Source organism: Haliaeetus albicilla, chromosome 8 (genome assembly GCF_947461875.1).
Source record: "Haliaeetus albicilla chromosome 8, bHalAlb1.1, whole genome shotgun sequence".
Classification (NCBI taxonomy): domain Eukaryota; kingdom Metazoa; phylum Chordata; class Aves; order Accipitriformes; family Accipitridae; genus Haliaeetus; species Haliaeetus albicilla.
In genome coordinates this window covers 43,970,173-43,987,264 of record NC_091490.1, presented here as the reverse complement: position 1 = coordinate 43,987,264, position 17,092 = coordinate 43,970,173, and the positions used below count along the sequence as shown (strand labels likewise).

General features: G+C 48.0%; 2 protein-coding genes across 7 annotated transcripts; both read left to right on the top strand.

The window, feature by feature from the left end:
- The first annotated feature begins 2,400 nt into the window (after window positions 1-2,400).
- Window positions 2,401-8,430, top strand: CIRBP (cold inducible RNA binding protein). 6 transcript variants are annotated; one of them, XM_069790599.1, is made up of 8 exons: window positions 2,401-2,545; window positions 3,381-3,489; window positions 3,582-3,688; window positions 4,081-4,219; window positions 4,312-4,396; window positions 4,526-4,590; window positions 6,948-7,052; window positions 7,229-8,430. In XM_069790599.1, the coding sequence occupies exons 2-7, from the start codon at window positions 3,387-3,389 to the stop codon at window positions 6,950-6,952; spliced, it is 504 nt and encodes a 167-aa protein (XP_069646700.1). In that variant the 5' UTR covers window positions 2,401-2,545; window positions 3,381-3,386; the 3' UTR covers window positions 6,953-7,052; window positions 7,229-8,430. The 6 variants fall into 6 exon arrangements, with proteins under 6 accessions (XP_069646700.1, XP_069646699.1, XP_069646698.1 ...); XM_069790598.1 differs by having other exon boundaries at window positions 4,523-4,590; XM_069790597.1 differs by lacking the exons at window positions 6,948-7,052; window positions 7,229-8,430 and adding an exon at window positions 5,015-5,757.
- A 2,555-nt stretch (window positions 8,431-10,985) lies between these two features.
- On the top strand, window positions 10,986-16,739 carry FAM174C (family with sequence similarity 174 member C). Its single transcript, XM_069790592.1, has 3 exons — window positions 10,986-11,545; window positions 11,898-12,059; window positions 12,654-16,739. The coding sequence occupies exons 1-3, from the start codon at window positions 11,271-11,273 to the stop codon at window positions 12,655-12,657; spliced, it is 441 nt and encodes a 146-aa protein (XP_069646693.1). The 5' UTR covers window positions 10,986-11,270; the 3' UTR covers window positions 12,658-16,739.
- The last annotated feature ends 353 nt before the right edge of the window (window positions 16,740-17,092 follow it).

Below are 17,092 nucleotides of genomic sequence, written 5' to 3'. Positions count from 1 at the left end.
GAAATACCCTCCTCAAATCAGGAAACAGTTTTTTCATTTGCATAAAATATTGTACTACTTTATCCTTCTATTCACAGTTTCATCCTGTTTTTAACTATTACTCTAATATTTTCTGTGCCAAACCTTTTCTTCTCCTTTTACTGCAAAACATATCAGATACACTTAATTATATATATATAAAATGTATATTATTATTATTCGGTGTTGTTAATTTGCTCTCAGGACTGGAAAGTTAGTAAGTTTTTTCACGGTAAGAAAATAATAATCATATTAGATTGGTACCTCATCAGTATTGGGTTTTTTATATGCTTCTGAGCACTTTGGTGGCAGCTGGCAGCGCGAGGCTGCAGTGTGCTGTCCCTGCCGGCCCTGTATGCTTTGCAAAACTGCCGCTGCTGTAGCACCCTAACACAAAACCCGCAGGCAGCATGCTGTTGTGAGAGCCACGCTGAGGAGTAACGAAACACCTATTTTTCTGTGTACAGCTGCTGAGATTCAGGCAGAGTGCAATACTGAGATTCCTCTGTATTTCATAATTACTATACACACTTGTGCACAAAACAAGCCTTTTCCTGTAGACCCCAAAAGGTATAACAACAAATCACAGAGGAAAAGCCCAACTTCCTTACTCTTCAAGGCAGAGAATGGGTACTCGCTGGTTTTTACAGAACAATAGTGGGCAGAAGACTTTGCATTTCACTGTGGTTTCTTCTTACTCTGTCTCAGCTCTCAGTTAGGAAATCAATCGCATTATCTGCGAACAAACAGCACTGATTTAAATAACTCCAGTGTTATTATTCTGCACAACCCTGTTCTGACCAGGAATGCTCTGAGCACTGTAGAGGTGACTGGAGGGAAGGAGAGAGGGCAGGGGGTGTGTGTGTGCGGGTGTGCAGGTGTGTGCGCACACTCCTCCTGCTGCAAACTGCAAAGGAAATTACCAAGTAGTTTCTCTGAGGCAGAGCTGATGTGGCCCGGTCCTGCCTCCAGGCAGCGGGACAGATGAGGCGACCTCCAAAGACCCGTCCTTGCCTCCTTCCACCCTTTCTTCAGCTCTTCTCTGCACACCGTTTTCCTCCTGTGCACCTCTTCCTCGCAGACGTTTTAAAATACTGTTCTGCATTTTCTAGACAAGACTGTAGTTATTGTGTGAAAAACTGACAAATTTTATTTTGGGGGCTTTTTAAACCAACATAGTCCCTTGCACAGACATGTGTTTATCTTTGCCAGAGAGTTTCCTCTTTCAATAAGGAAGTTTTAAACACTGAAGACATTCTTACCTTAGAAAAACCCCAGGCTGGGCTTTTAAACATTTCAACAGAAAATGGGCTGAGCAAAGTCCTTTTTTATTATTTTTTAAACAAAACCATTTATGCTTTGGAACCAGCGATGGGGCTGCTTTTTGCATTCATTGTGCCGTGCTCTCCGAAGCATGTGTGGGGGTGTGGAGGCACCAGCACAACACTTCAAAGGAAGAGGCTGCCGCGCTGTCGGGATTATTCACCCTGCGCTGCCACAGGAGACGGGAAAGGCGGAACTGCTGCCTAACCCTGCGGGGCAGGGAGAGGAGGGCGGCCTCCCCGGGAGGCTCTGCCGGCTCTGGGGGCAGCGGGTTTGCCGGGGAGTGCCAAGGCTGTGCGTGCCTGGGGGTGACGAAGACGGGACTCTGGGTCTGCCAGGGACAAGAGGACCTACCGCCATGCCATCAAGCCACGCTCTGGTAGCGAATGCCGAGGCCTAGGGAGACGTGGGGACAGCCAGGGCCTCTGCAGGCTGCGGGGCTCCGGGCCCTGATGCGCCCGGGGACAGGCCGCTCCTCACAGCCTCCCTCAGAGGCGGGGAGAGAGGAGGCGGCAGGGCCCTGAAGGGCGAGCAGGCCGCACCTGGCGGGGGCTCGCAGGGCGACGGAGCGGGCCTGCCCGGTGCGGGTGGCATATAGCCGGAGGACGGCCTGGGAGGAACGGGGAAGCTGAGGCCCGGGGCCGGCGGCGGGCAGCGCTCGCTACCCAAGATGGCGGCGGCCCCCTCAGGCGGCCCCTTTGTCTGCAGCAGCCGCCGCATTGCCGAGAAGGGCGCGAAACTGGGGCAGCGCGGCCACGCCTCCCCGGGCGGGCCGGTCGCCAGGGAGGGCGGGGCGAGGGCCGCCCCCAGCCAATCAGCTGCCTCCACTTCCTTTCTTCTCACAGGGGCTCTCCCGGCCAACGGTCTCCGCGCTCCCAACCAATCCGCGCCGCCCTCCGCGCCCCGCCCCCACGCGAGAAGTGGGGGCGGGGGGGTAATGCAGCGTTTTTGTTTTCGCTCCCTCCTCCCCTCGCCCCCCGTCGTGGCTCATGAATATTAACAATATCCAGCCCAATCAGGTGGTGCAGCGGCGGCGGCGCTTTGGTGACACCAGTCGCCCCGCCTTGCACCGGGGTTAATCTGCATATTCATAAGGTGGGCGGGACACAGCGCGGGCGTTTATAAGCCGCCGCCCCGCCAGCCTCAGCGTACATCGCGCTGAAGCTTTGAAGTGCTGTGTGGACCCCGCACCTCCAGGGCACCGGTAAGGCGCCCGCCGCCGTGGGCGGGCTGCGGCCGGGCTGGGCCGGGGAGGCTCGGAGCGCCAGAGCTTGAGAAAATGTGTCTTAGGAACGGAGGGCTTGCTTCCTTGGGGAGTCCCGAACGGGATGCCCGTCTCGCGGCAGGGATTGCGGGGAGGCCGGCGGGTGCTGTCCCGGTTGTCTGCCGTGTGTGTGGGGGAAGGGTCCAGGGGAGGGGTGAAATGCGCCCTCGGAAACAAAATGGCGACGAGCCTCGACCGTGCAAAATGGCGGCGGGCGGGAGGAGGGGCGTCGGACTGCGCCTGCGCCAAGTGGGCGGGCCGTGAGGGAGGGGCGGGGGGTCCTTTGCCGGGCGGGGGTCGGAGCCGCGGGGCGCGCATGCGCCCTGGCCCCCCCCCGCGGTGTGTGTGTGAGGGCAACCGGGGCCGCGGCCCGGTGAGCCGGCGGTACCGTGAGTCGCCACCGGGGCCGTGAGTCCCCACCGGCCGGCGGGGCCTGCGGAGGGAGCGTGTCGGGGCTCGAGCTCCTGGGAGGCGGCCTCCAGAACCTGCCCGTGCCCCGGCGGCGTGTGTGGCCGGGGCCTCTCTGCTGGCGTCCCGCTGCGGGCCTTGGTCCCCGGGTCCCCGTCTGCGGCTCCGCTTCCCCCGGGAAGGCGCTTGGTCTGGAGCCAGCTTATAGGGTACTCCTCTGTAACACAAGGCACTAGTTCACTGGAGTTTGAGGGTATGCGTCGTGCAAGAACGTGAGATTATTGGTCAGGTTATAACCAGTTTAATCTTTCAGACGTTGTGGGAGTATGTTTTTGAGAAACTGACTTGGGATATATTGACTTTGCAGGTCAGAATGGCATCAGATGAGGGAAAACTCTTTGTCGGTGGACTGAGTTTTGACACCAATGAGCAGTCATTGGAACAAGTTTTCTCTAAATATGGACAAATTTCTGAAGGTAAGATTGCAGTACCAAGCTGTGATGATTTCCCTAATTTTGTTAGATTGCACAGGTGCTGATGCAGTTGTTGTTCTTCCCCCTCTTTATAGTCGTTGTGGTGAAAGACAGAGAGACTCAGAGATCCAGAGGTTTTGGCTTTGTTACTTTTGAAAACATAGATGATGCTAAAGATGCAATGATGGCCATGAATGGAAAGGTAAGGAGGCTTTGGAGCAGCTTCTTTATTTCCTAAACCATAGTAAGAGAACTGTGAAAGATGTGTCTGTTCAGTGCTGTGTAGAAAAACGGATAAATACTAGTGTCTTTAAAACCTAGAAATTGCATAAATAATAAAGAATATAAATTGCTAAAGTTTTGTGACTTAACTTACGTGTCTGAAAAATAGTCACACTTCACAAGAATACGTGTATATACTGCTTGAATATCAATTTACTTCTGTAGTTGGCTTAGATTTGACATGAAATAAAACCTACCTGTAAAAACAAGCAAGTTCTCATACTGCCTAGCTGACAATGAAGGTGCGTAACTCATTGGATATGTGCTTTGCTGTTTAAATATCAAGTTGGTTTATTGCTTTCTGTTTGTTAGTCTGTAGACGGACGTCAGATCAGAGTTGATCAGGCTGGAAAATCATCAGAGAACAGATCTCGTGGCTACAGAGGGGGGTCTTCTGGGGGCAGAGGCTTTTTCCGTGGCAGCAGAGGTCGGGGCCGTGGCTTCTCTAGAGGTAAGTGTGCATGAATGACTTGCAGCGCCTGAAGCGGTAATGGCATTTGTCAGAATGCTTAAAAAAACCCCATGATCTGGTGTCTGTTCAAGGAGGTGGAGACAGAGGCTATGGCGGAAGCAGATTTGATTCCAGAAGTGGAGGATATAATGGCTCCAGAGACTACTATAATAGCAGGTAAAGTCATTAAAACCACTGGTGGGTTGTTGCGAAGCTCCTTAAGCCTGTTGCCTGTTTGACAAAAATGTCAGCAGGCTCCAGAAACAGTTGAGCAAATATAAAGCACCTGAATGTTTTTAACAGCAGGAGTCAAGGTGGCTATGGTGACAGGTCTTCAGGAGGATCCTACAGAGACAGCTATGACAGTTACGGTAAGTCTTGGTTCAAATGGGAATGATGAGTACGTATGCTGTAGGAACTCTCTAAACCTTCTGACCCTGTACTTGAGTCTGGAAATACTGTAAGGCTCAGTTGGACTGTACCACTATTTCTGTTCTTGCCCGTAAGAACCAATCTGCCAGGCTTTGGACGTGGTTGTGCCGTTTAAATTTCTAATTTGTAATGCATGTGTAGGAGTTGCTTGGATCTAAGGCAAAGCAAGTTTTTAAAATACATTCCTCGAGCTTGAGACTAAGACAAAACTCGGATGCCCTAACAAACTTTAATCAAGGGTGGGGGAGTTCTCTTATGGTGTAGCGAACTAGCACTAGCTTCTGAAATAATGCAAGGGAGTAAAATGCTGGAACTTGTCTATGCTTCAGTGCCTTTACAATTGTGCCTGCTTCTTGTCCTCAGCTACACACAACGAGTAAAAATCCTTCCTGACTCAAGATCGTCCTTCCAATGGCTGTATTTATAAAGATTTTTGGAGCTTCGCTGAAATCGTTATTGTGTAGTACATCTACTTGTATTTTCACTTTTGTAGTATTATCAGTTCTAATCTTGTCAAACACAGCCTGACAGCTTCTGATATAAGATGGTCTGATTAGACTTTTCTTTAAGAAAGCTCTGCTTTCAAGTGTTTTTAATCTTTTTTGAAAGCACTTCAGATTTTATTTTATCCTTCATGATGAGCCAAGGTGTTTTTTTTTAAAGTTGTGAAGTTGGGGCCCCAATTCAGTTTCTTTTGAGATAGAAAGGACCTTTAATTCAATGTTCACTGGAAGCTGAACAAGCTGTGGACTTTTTTTTTAAGTGCATTACCTTCGTCTTTTGTAACATTCCTTTAGTGTAGCAAGGTAGGAATGCAGCCTGGGTACAAATTGGAAGGCAAACCACCTTGATATATCTAAAGAGAAACTTGCTTGTATGTTCAACCTGCATAACGGTATTTTTACTGTTGTAATGATGTAAATTACCCAGAAATAGACTTGCAAACTTACCATAAAAGAGGTTCTTGAAAATGTTTATTTATATTGTCCTTTTTTACTGGAAGAAATATGCATATTCCATTGATATTGTATTTGAAGTGGTAAAGGATTCTTGTATACAGTTTTCTTTGGCTTTACGAAGCCTATTAAAAGACCGTCTGAAATGAACTCTGCTCCTGACATTTACATTTCATTGCACAACACAATCCTTGAAGATGAAGAACAGTTTAAGTAATAGAGGATGCCAGAGGAAAGGAGAAGACTAGTGATAGTGTAAGAGCAAGCCAGATTTATTGACCAGTTGCTAGAATTTAATCTTAATCAGTCTTGACATGTGAATTCGTCAGCATACTTTTCACATAAGAATAGTCAAACTTGTCTAGAGGCAGAGGACTGAAAGTACATACTTTAGGATGTTCTAGTACTCAAAGCTGAAGTCAGAAGTCGAGGGAACGCTAGTGTTAGGTAGGATAATCGATGTTTCCTTAAAATACTGAAATAGCCTACATTGAAAAGCTGTAGTGAAGAATCAGTCAGTCCTTTAGTAACTGGACTAGTTACTAGCTTGACAAGTGTTCAATGGTAGGTAAATTGCCGTAATTAGCTAGCTTTGTCATTGCCTTACAAGTTCTAAGAATTCTTTGCTAGCATATGGAAACTGCAGTGTCCTTGGAGAAAAGAAGTGTTGTGCCTCCAACAGAAACCTCTGAGACGAAAGCTGCTCTCTTGGCTAGTTCATATGTGGAAATAGTCCTGTAATTCGAGGTAACTCCTTTTGCTCATGTCCGCATCCTTCCTCTTGTTGAGAGCTCATTTGAAAGTCTAATGTACCTGTGAAATATTCCTTTGACAATTTTGGTCAACTGATGGAAAAATTTTAACCCATGCCGTATGCAACCTTTGGCTTGTGGCACAACTTCAGTTCCACAGATCAGAGTTGGGCATGCAGTCATGTCTTGCTAGTAGGTATGGAAGCAAGATGGGAAACGAATTCCCTGACTTGATATGTGTTCATCTATTGAGAATCTTCCTAGACTTCATTAAGTTGCTCACTTTAATTGTAGCTTTCTTTGCCATCCTACTTGTTGCCATTAACTTTTTCCCATAGCCCACACTTCCTAAGCAGCCATGTCAAAGTGGTTAACTCTCTGCTTAGGGATCAAATGATACATTGGCTGGCATATCAAAGGCATCAGCCAGCCCTGGAACAGTTTTCCCAGACTGTGCTTCTGTGATGTGATGGGTTCAGCGAATGGCTTGTGAAACCCTCGTATATGATGTGACTTGTGTTGGGGGAGGTGGGTGGCAATGTAAAGTCTCTGTTTGATATTTTTATTAATGCATCTTTGCTTTGGCAGGCTGAAGAGAAGATGGACACTCGACGTGGAAGCTGAGTGGGGATTCTGAGGAAGGAGAGCACTCGTTCCAAGGAAGCAGGACCAAGACAGGAGTTTGCCAACCAGGTAACGTCTCAGTCTGCCTCCTTACCCCCATAGCTTTTCCTGAACCAAAAGGTTTGGCTCTGTTACTGTTTCCCAGTACTATTCTCTTAAGTGGTAAAGTCTGACCAGTAGTTTCTAGGTCAAAATTCCCGTAGGCTTTCTCTGCCTTTAAATTCACTGTCTTAATTTTATTTCAGCAATGAAATGCATCAGAGAAGACCAAGAAGGACAGCCATTGACTGGAGTGGTGGAGATGAAGAGCTTTGAGCAGTGTTGTTACTGATTTTTATATAGGTCAATTGAACAAGGAAATAAGTCAAATTAAGCTAGAATAAAATACTGGAATGTGGAAAAAAAAAATGAATCTCTGTAGTACTTTCATGGGGAAACATGAGAATATTAGATTGTGGCCAAGGCATACAATAGAAATCTAGTTATCTGGTGTACAGCCCAGTTAAAAGTACAAAATAAACCAATGCAGTTCTGGTTGGGGAGGCAGGCAGAGAGGGTAACCTGTCTTTAAGGGCAAGTTTGAGGAAGAAATTCAGTTGCATCATTGTAACCTTGAATTAAGTTGGCCTAATACATTAAGTTTGTACATCTGCAGAACTTCAGTAGTAAAGCAGCTACATCTGGAGGGAACTGTCAGATGAGCAATTACATAAGGACTTGGTATTTGTGTAGCACAGAAGCTGCTGCTGCCAGTTGAAATGGTAACAAAAAAGTCTAATTTGCACTTAAATGCTAAAGCTTTTATGAGCTTGGATAATGAATGATTTCCTGCCATACACACTAGAGTAATTAAAACTGTTTCGCTGATGAAAGTTGAGATGTGATGTTTCTGCTACTTAGAGAAGTAGCTGCATGTTTGCAAAGTTTTTTTTTTTATGTCCTGGAATTTTCTAGTAGAGCAACTTCATCAGGTGAAAGCTGTTAGGTGCTTGGAGATGAGAAGTGGAACAAGGCAAGTGTTGAAGCAGTACTGAGCCAGCCACGCAGCTTTTGAGTACTGCAGTTGGAAGCTTCAGATGGATGGTGGGAGCATTCAGACTTTAAGAAGGCTGGTAAGATAGTACTAGTAGGATAGTAACTGGTTTCACCAATCTGATTAATGCCAGGAAGGTGCCCTGTACAGATGGGGCGAAGTGTGAGCTGCTTGAATGAGTTAGAAAGCGCAGTCCTAACAGCTGGCAATTTTTTAAAACTTAGAAAACATTTGCCTGTGACTAAAGAGGAGCTGCATAGTCAGAACAAATCCTGCTGGTATGTGTGAATGGGAAGTTCAGCCCAAGATGAAAGGCGAATAAGCCACCAATTGCAGAGGCTGCAATTTTGTATTGATTCCTTTGACTCTCTGGAATAGAATGGCTAATAAAAGACTTAGTGCCATTTTCCCTAATTAGCAGATGTTGCCTTTTATTTGCAATGTCTGTTGTATTCTGCAGAGAGTATTCTGTGCAGGAGTTAAAACACTTGGGTTGGGTTGTTTAACTAAGGATATTGATTGCTGTTTTGTTAACTGCTGTAATTGTGGTTGCCCTGCCTTGCATCCAAACAACTGTGGCTCTTGTAGCTGACTTCCTGTGGGGCTTGTGCTGTCTGCAGTGGTGCTGGACACCAAAGATGGAGTTTTACTCGCTCTGTAGAAGGGCAGGTAAGGCACAGAGCAAGGGAATTTGGGTTTCCTTGCAGTAAGTTTGCACTCTGGTATTGATGAAATACTTCACTTTTCTCTGGTCTATTAACCTTTACCTGCTCTCCAGTAAACTAAAGTTACTGGGAGAATTTTCAGCCTTCTGTGTTTAGTTGGGGTCTGCTGTAGAGATCAAACTTCCTAACCCCAACTCTGTTGGATTGGCGTTTTCTTGTGCCCAGTTTTGTCCCATCTTTAAAATGGACCATCAAGTTAAACTAGCCAGACAAACAGCACTTCCCTCTTCTTCTGTGTGTGTAGAACATCTGTTCTTAATTTTTTATTCACTTGCTACCTAGTCCCTGGCTTGTAATGAAGTCAGAGGAGTGCCAGTTGCTGAATTCCTCCAGCTGGTGCTCGACTCCATCTCTTGCATGCCACAGATTATAAGAACTCTCCTGAGTAGTGGTGGATGTTTTCCAATACATCACACGAACTCAAACTGTCCTTAAAAGTCTTTGCCCTTCAGGCTGTTATCTTTGATATGTTATACCTGTGTCTTGCCATGTTACAGTGTAGAGCAGAAGCAGCTTAAATTACTTTATTTCCATTACCCCATTGGTCTGACTGATGGCTGGCACAGGGCTCCAAAATGAGCGCTGCCTTCCGGAGACACCCAGTGTAACCTACTTGGCTCAAACTGAATCGATGCCTGTGCCTGATGCTCATGAAAAATGAGGTCTCGTTCTCAGTTAAATCCTGGAAATGTGGCAGCTCAGTAACAAGGAGGATTTATAGTGCTAGAGAGGCTGATGGCTGTGAATGTATTTTTGGCAGCTTTGAAGACAATGAGGCAGGAGACTGCAGTGCAATAGTGAAGGCAGTAAGAGGGTTTCTCATGGTCTCTGCTACTCTCCTGCCTACCCTTTTTGTGTTAAAATAATACATTTGATTGCTTTATCCTGCTTTCCCCCCCCTTTTTTTTTACCGATACTTCTCTGGCTTTTGGTTATGCTATGCCCCACTTAAAGGAAAGTCTTTTAAGAGCAGTGTATTATGCAAAATCTGCTCATGTAGTCTAAGCGCCTTTGAAGAAATTATGTGGGTATTGTCCCCAGTAACAATTACTGCTGCAGTGTGTTTGAAGGGCAGAATTGATCGTGTATTCTCTAGTCCATGCTGTAGAGCCTGGTTATTAAGGAAGGCTGTGGTGGCTTGCCAACCTACCGAGGTGTAGCCACTGCTCATGTGCTCCTGCTCTGTTGTCCTTTGAATCAGCTCTCCAGATCAGACAGGTGTGATGGAGGCCAGACACTTAGCTGGTATAAATGAGCTAAATTAATGGGTAAAGCTGGCTTTAAAAACTTGTGCTCTTATTAAGAAATGTTTTCTCTTGCTGGGGAGTCCCAGGCACAAAGGAATTTAGTAAGGTAGCAAGCAGGGTGCTTGCTGCCCAAGAGCCATCACAATTTCCCTGTGCAGCGTTTAGTCCTCAAGAGCCCTGGGGGCATTCCTGCATGCAGAATGGGAGTGATTATCAAGCTTATTTCCTGAAACCTACTCTTTATTCTTTTTTTAACCTTTTCCAAATTATCTAAGTGAATAGGGTTTAAAAAAAGAAATCAGCTGACACACTTTAATATCATCCTCACTGGTGAATTACTACATACAAAATATAGGGGCATGAGAGTGAGAAACCTGTGGTAAAAATGCAGTTGGGTGACATTTAAACGAATTCAAACTGTAAATACTTACAAAGCATTATTTGAGAGACCTTCCTAAATAGGATGCCTAGATGCTTAAACCCAGGCAGAAATAATTAATAGGTGCAAAAACAGAGGCCTAGTTGGAGGTGCTATTATTTTGGCATTGCTAATTACAGCACTGCATTAATGATTTGTTGTTGGGTTGGGTTGAGGGCAGAGCTAGCTGCGGGGGCTGGATGCAAAACCCAGTTGCATCTGTGGGAAAGGTGCTTGGGTGCTGTGGACCCGATGTGACATCTGCTGGGGGTGACCCATTTCCAGCCAAAATTCCCTTTTCTTCAAGGAAAGCTCGCAGGGGGGAGTGGAGCTGTGCTTCAGGGTGGCTGACAGACCCCCCCGCCCCGGGTCAGTCCCGAGCTCCTGTGGAGAAACGAGGTGGTTGTTTAATGCTCAAAATGCTCGTGTTTCGAGTGGTCTTCGCCTCTGGCCGGGAAATTGCCGTCGTGGCAGGGGAAGGGCGGCCCTGAGGGAGAAATGATGGCCCTGAGGGGGGAAAATGGCGGCCCTGGGGGAGGGAGTCTGGCTGTGAGGGGGGAACGGCGGCCCTGAGCGGGAAATGGTGGCCCAGAGGAGGTTCTGGCAGCTGTGGGGGGAGAACGGCGGCCCCGAGGGGGAAACCGCCGCCCCGAAAGGCGGAACGGCGGTGGCGGGTCGAGGCCGGCCTGGGGGAGCGCGCCCCCCGGGCCGGCCCGGAACGGCGCTGCCCCGGAACGCTGCGTGCGGCTCCGCCGGGCCCGGCCGGTGCCTGCGCCGCGCGGCACCGTCCCGCCGCCTTCCTGCGCCCGCCCCGCCGAGGCGCCGCTCGCCGCTCCGCGCCACCGGGCCCCGTCCGGCCCGGCCATGCTGCGGCCGAGGCCCCTCTGCCGCCTCCTCCTCCTCCTCCTCCTCCTCCTGCACGTCGCCCGGGCCGCCTCCCCCGCTCCTCCGGCCACCCCCAGCCCGCTCAACGCCACGGAGGCGCCGCGGGCGGCCGCGGATAACAGGACGCGGCCGGGCCCACCGCCGGGGTCGGGGCTGTGGGCGGGATCGGGGCTGCCGGTGCTGAAGCGGGCGGTGTACGTGCTGAGCGCCCTCTCGTTGCTGGCCGCGCTCTATTTCCTCCTGCGGGCGTTCGGGTGAGTGCGGGCCGGCCCGGTGTCCCCCCCCTCCGCCCCGGTCCGGGGCCGTGCCCCTGCTTGTCCCGGTCCCCGTGTGTCCCCCCCGGGCCCTGGGGTTGTGCCCCGTTTGCACTGGATACCCCCCCCCCTCCCTTTGCCAGGCCGGAGCTGTGCTTCCCTGTGCATCCCTCTGGCAGCGTGTGGGAAATGCTGCTGTAAATTCACGTCGCTGTTAATTACCGAAGGTAATTAGCAGCGATAAAACGTCTCCCGGTCCCGTTCGTTTTGCCTTTTGTCTCATAAAGGCCCCCTCTCCCTGCAAACCGGTCGTGTGACAGCACACTCACCCTGCGCTCTCTGTGTCCCTCAGCTCTAGGTCAGAGGGACCCAGAAATGAGCGCAAAACTCATTTCAGGTTGAAGAAACCTCAGCGGAAGAAATACGGCCTTCTGTCGAATTACGATGAGAACATAGAGATGGCCTCGTTCGATAGCGATGAGGACACGGTGTTTGAAACAAGAAATCTGAGGCGGTAAGCGGGTGTTTCGTGTGCTTCTCTTTTCCTCTTGAGGGGCTGAGAGACTCCTTTTCTAAAGACGTAGGAGCTTTGGCACAGATCCTATAACCAGATCTGCATAAATTAAACTTCTGTGTGTGGTCTCTCTATGTTGGCATACAGACTTTATCTTGCCTTTCTTCATTTGCTGACCAAGTGCACTGAAAGGGACGTACCCCAGTTTGTTTGGAGCACTGCTTTGTGCCTTGTGTTTAGCAGGGCCGTAGGAGGGAGAGACAGCCCTCCTGTCCACTGTGAGCCTCCCTGCATTAGACAGGAAAACAAAAACTGCTGTTTTTTCAGTTTAGGAATTGCTCCCAAGTCACATTGCAGCTAAAAGTCACGGTCCCGTTGGGGCATCCATTCCTGTTTTCACAGCGATGTGCTTTCATCCCGTGGGTCAAGCAAGTTTGATTTCTCTGGAGGATGTTTTTTTAAAGCTGAGGAGGAATGTTACCTCAGCGTAGCTCGCTGTCTGGCCTCTCAGCTCCCCCAGCTGTTTTGAGGTTGGTAGTGATCTGTCATGTTGTACATGCTCACTCTGATGCCGGGTGTCTTCTTTTTTTCCAGATGATTTGGGACCAGCAGCACCAACTGCACAGACTGACCAAGGGGGTGCAAGTCCAGTGGAATCACCTTACCAGTGCTCGAGTTTTATTTTTTATATTTGCTTCTAATGACTATTAATTAACAGTACAAACACTTCCATAGCTGGGGCAGGGGAAAGGGGACCAAACCTGTTTTCTTCAGACACATTTTTGGGGAAAGGTGGAGCTGGAAGCTAAATGATGCTGCGTTTGGGTGCTATTAACTGCCCAGGGAGATGCTGAGGAAAATGTGACTCCCGGATGAATGCTTAGCATTTGAAATCTTACTGCTCTGGACTCAAGTGCTGCAGCTGTGTCTACTGGCCTATCAGTATTTTATAGGTGTTCATATCCCTCTCTACTGACTGTGGCAGTCAGCTTGAAGTATCGGGCGAGTGGATTCCTTTTGCAGGCTGATCCTCTTTCCTTCATGCAGTATCAGGTCACTTCTTTAGGAAGTGTCTCTGTAATCAACTCTGGTCTGGTATGAGCTGGGAGAGCTCTTGTTGTCTGTTACACTAGTGGCAAGTGTGGATAGTGTTGTGTTAGTTCAGACAGAGAATAGTTTTGGGAATGAGTTAAATGCATCAATTTTCTTGTAGTTGCAGGGTTAGCAGTTACACATGATAATACAGGTCATTACATGGGTTTACAGAGCAAAGACATGTTTACAAATGAAAGGTGCCACTTAGCCTAAAGGAGCATTTCTCCAAAAGAGCAATCAGTTGTGTAGTCTTCGGGGCTGCGAGTGTTCAGACTGTTTTGCCCAGCTCCAGTGGTGTGTTCACCAGAGAAATGTGTGACGTCTACCAAGCTTCTGGATTTTTTTCCTGCTGGCTCTGTCAGAGATCACCTGAGGAAGAGCCAGAGTGTTGCGGTTTGAGTTGGAGAGCCTTAACTGCTGGTGTGGTGAGTGACCTGTCTCTGGGCATCTGGTCACTGGAAGAAGACCCAAACCCTTATGAACTGTGATTTGTAAACTGAAAACAGCTCTGGCTCAGAAATAATCTCTTCTTGAAGGGTACTGGAGTTTCACTCCATTTGCTGGTACTCAGGCTATGTCTCACTGTCAGGCCAGCAAAGTGGGATGTTTCTGTGCAGCCCATTGTGTTGGTATTCGGGTTCTTATTGTGTAGGACCAAACGTGAATGTGTTAGAAGGTCACTGTTGGGTGGATCTGTTGCTAAAATGGTGAAAACTGCTTGTAAAGTGCTCCTGTTCATGGCACATTTTGGCCTTGAAGGGAAGGCCCTTCCTTTGAAACTATGGGCAGTGCAGACCTGTATCCTTAAGTCCCACTTCCACCCAAAACTGGTAGTGCCTTTGTTAGGAGAACCCAAGGGAGTTACCCTGCAGGCCAGGGAGTTCCCTGCTTGACCTTACCTTTAAGATGAAGATTGAGAATGTCTTTGGAGTAATGGCTCCTTTCTTTTGGTTAGCAAATCCTCTGTAGATAAGGAGACAAAACTGATACTTAACAGAAAGAGTCGGGCAGAAGGGATATCCTTATCAAGTAGCAAGGACAAATGCTTTTGCTGCAGGTCACCTGGGAGCTCGGGGTCTAGCTGCTGCTCTGAAATCCCTCATGAGGCAGTTGAGGGAGTGGTGTGATCCTGGTGCTCACCTGTGCAAGCTGCAGTGTTTCTCAGTGCAGAGTGGGTGAGGTTTCCTGGAGAAATGTCACCCCAGGTGTTGGCAGCTCTGTCTTGCACACGTGCAAAAAGATTTTTAAATATATATATATTTTTAGTAATGCTGTCATGTGAACACAGCACTTGGATGTGCCCTAATTTCATATCATTTGTATCCTTTCATGCCTCTTTTAGGTACTTTCTGCTTGTTTAGCTGATCCAGAGATGAAAGCGTTTGCTGTGTTCCTGTGTGAGGATAGCAGGAATGGCTAAATCTGGCCATTGCTGCCCCTTGGGTGATCAGAGAGCTGATTTGTTTGATTCATGGTAGTGTATCTTCCTTGATCCTGCACAGGCTGGCAGGTCTATGCACATGCTGATAACTTTCTTTGGCTCTTCAACTGTCTCTGCAAAGTTGTTTCTTCCATTGTGCCGACGCCAGGTAAGCCTGACTGTATTTCAGTCCATGGATGTGCCCTGGCTCAGCGTTGTGACTGACATGTTCGTTGGCCTTTCTTTATCTGAGGTGATTAACTTGATCATTCTTTAGGCTCTGCTCTTCATGGGACAGATGGGTTTTGCAATTTTGAAGTTTCCTTACCTTGCATGAGTGGGGGATTTTTTTTAATGTTAACAGTTGAATGATTTTGATCAAAGAGGGGATCTCAAGCTGTAGGTCCTGCCTTGAAAATAATTTTGATAGAATTTGATTTTGCTGTAATAGGTATTTAGAATGTGAGCAGGGAAAGGTGTGGAGGGATACAGCCGGAGCGCATAACGAGTTCCCTATTTTGGTACTATGTAGGCAAATGGTAATTAAGTTGAAGGCCTGGAGGGTGTGCCAGCCCAGTATCTATGCACCATGTACATGTTTTCCAGAGTCTTTCTGCTGGCTGTCTTTGAAGGGGAGGGTTTCATCGTGTGGGGAATAAAAATGTGATTGTGGGGCTGTAGTGTAGCACTGCTGTCACTTTTATTCTGATCCTGTTTTGGCTGGAGACAGGTTTGAGCTGTAATCAATGACCCTGTGTGGCTATTTCCATTTTCCCCTGAAGCATCCTGCATCTTGGAAGTAGCCGGTAGTCTGGATTTGCTCTTTGCAGGCCAAGACATTACATTCCTGCTCCATTCTAAGTCATTGTTAAAGGCATTTTCTGAGAGGAGAAAACAAAGATGCTGATTACAGATCTGAGACTCCTTTGAGGACAAATCTATTGCTCGGCACAGCTGTTACTGATCTCCATTTCTCCTGGAAGAATAAATTGGAGCTATCACAGCAGCTTCTCCTCACAGTGGTGGAACAGTGCACCCATGGGCAATAAGTGCGAGGCCAGTGCAGGCTTTTTGGGTGGGTGGATCTTGCTAATAATAGTGGCTTTTAAAGCCTTGCATAATAAGAGAGCAGTTCAGTAGTTACTGCAGTTATAGTTTTAGTTTATGCATATTTGATACCCATGTTGATAGCCTAGTAGGTCTCTTTGCAACAGTTAGATCTTCTGGTAGTTTTTCAGAACAGATTTAGATACACGGATGCAAACAGACACGCATGTGCTCTGAGCCAGCTGCATGTGAGACAGCTCCGGCCTGGGAGCTGCACGGCTGCATCAGCGCAGGGCTGTGCTTGTATGAATACGCGCTGCTGCTCAAGAGGAACGTGTGTCTGTCCCTGGGTAGGCTGATGCCTCACCAGCTACTGCTGCACTTTTCTTTCTCCAGAGTGAATCAGGGTGTTGGTATATAGTGGAAATAGTGGGAAGCGATGCGGACTCCGGCTGCCCTTTACTGTTAGCGTGTGCGGGGCTTCTGCCGGTCCTTGCCAAAAGGGTGTCAGAGCTGATGGGCGCAGGGTAATGAGGACCAAGAGTGGAGTGTGGGGTTCCCTACGATGCTGCGCAGTCACCAGCCTGTGTGTGTCACAAGTGACTGCTACAGAGTTCGCTTGAAACAATCACTGTTGTTTAAGCCAAAGCCTAATTTCAAAAGTTTACATAATTGCCTCTCTGATCTTCTTGGAGGGCTGTATTGAATCCTCTACTGTTGATATTGAACTACTAGGCAAATCGACTGGACCGTCTGCTGAGGTTAATGAGATTGACTGAGAGCGATATGAGCATCAGCTCTCTATTGTTAATAACGTGCTTCTGTTTCGTTTCATTTGTACATGTGACTGGAATGGGATCTGCAGCGCTAAAGTGCTGGGAGATGGACCTGTGGTCTGAGCAGATTGCCAAGAAGTCAATAAAACAGCACTTGAGTGCATTGTGTTGTCTGTGCTCTCAGAAATGGAGGAGCTAGTCTTTCACCCTCCTGCTTGAATTGTTGATTTATTTTTAAATAGCAACCAGTCCTGTATTGATTGATTGTTTTACTTTCGTTTACAGCATCCCCCCTCCATTGTATCTTGAAACAAGTGAAATAAAGCATTCCGTTTCACCCGATTCCTCCATGGCAGTGTGCTTGGCCGCCCACATTCGGGGTTGTTCTGCGGGCCGCCTCACGTGGCTGGCTTGCTGCTGAGCTGATGGGATGGTGCTTTTATGGAGCTTTTCTCTGAGCATTGCCTTGCTCTCTGCTTGGCAGCAGAGTTACACTATCAACCCTGTTTGTGTATTACTTCCATACTTCTCTCTCATTGCCTACTGCTCACCTTCACTGATCATCTCGGGGTTTGTTTCAGTTTTCTAAAGTCTCCTCCCTTTCTCGCTGTTCTTACATTAATCCCTTTTCTTGTACAGAAGACTAAGTAACATCCCTGCAAGGGTGATCCCAGCCTCTCTGCAACAGAAGAACC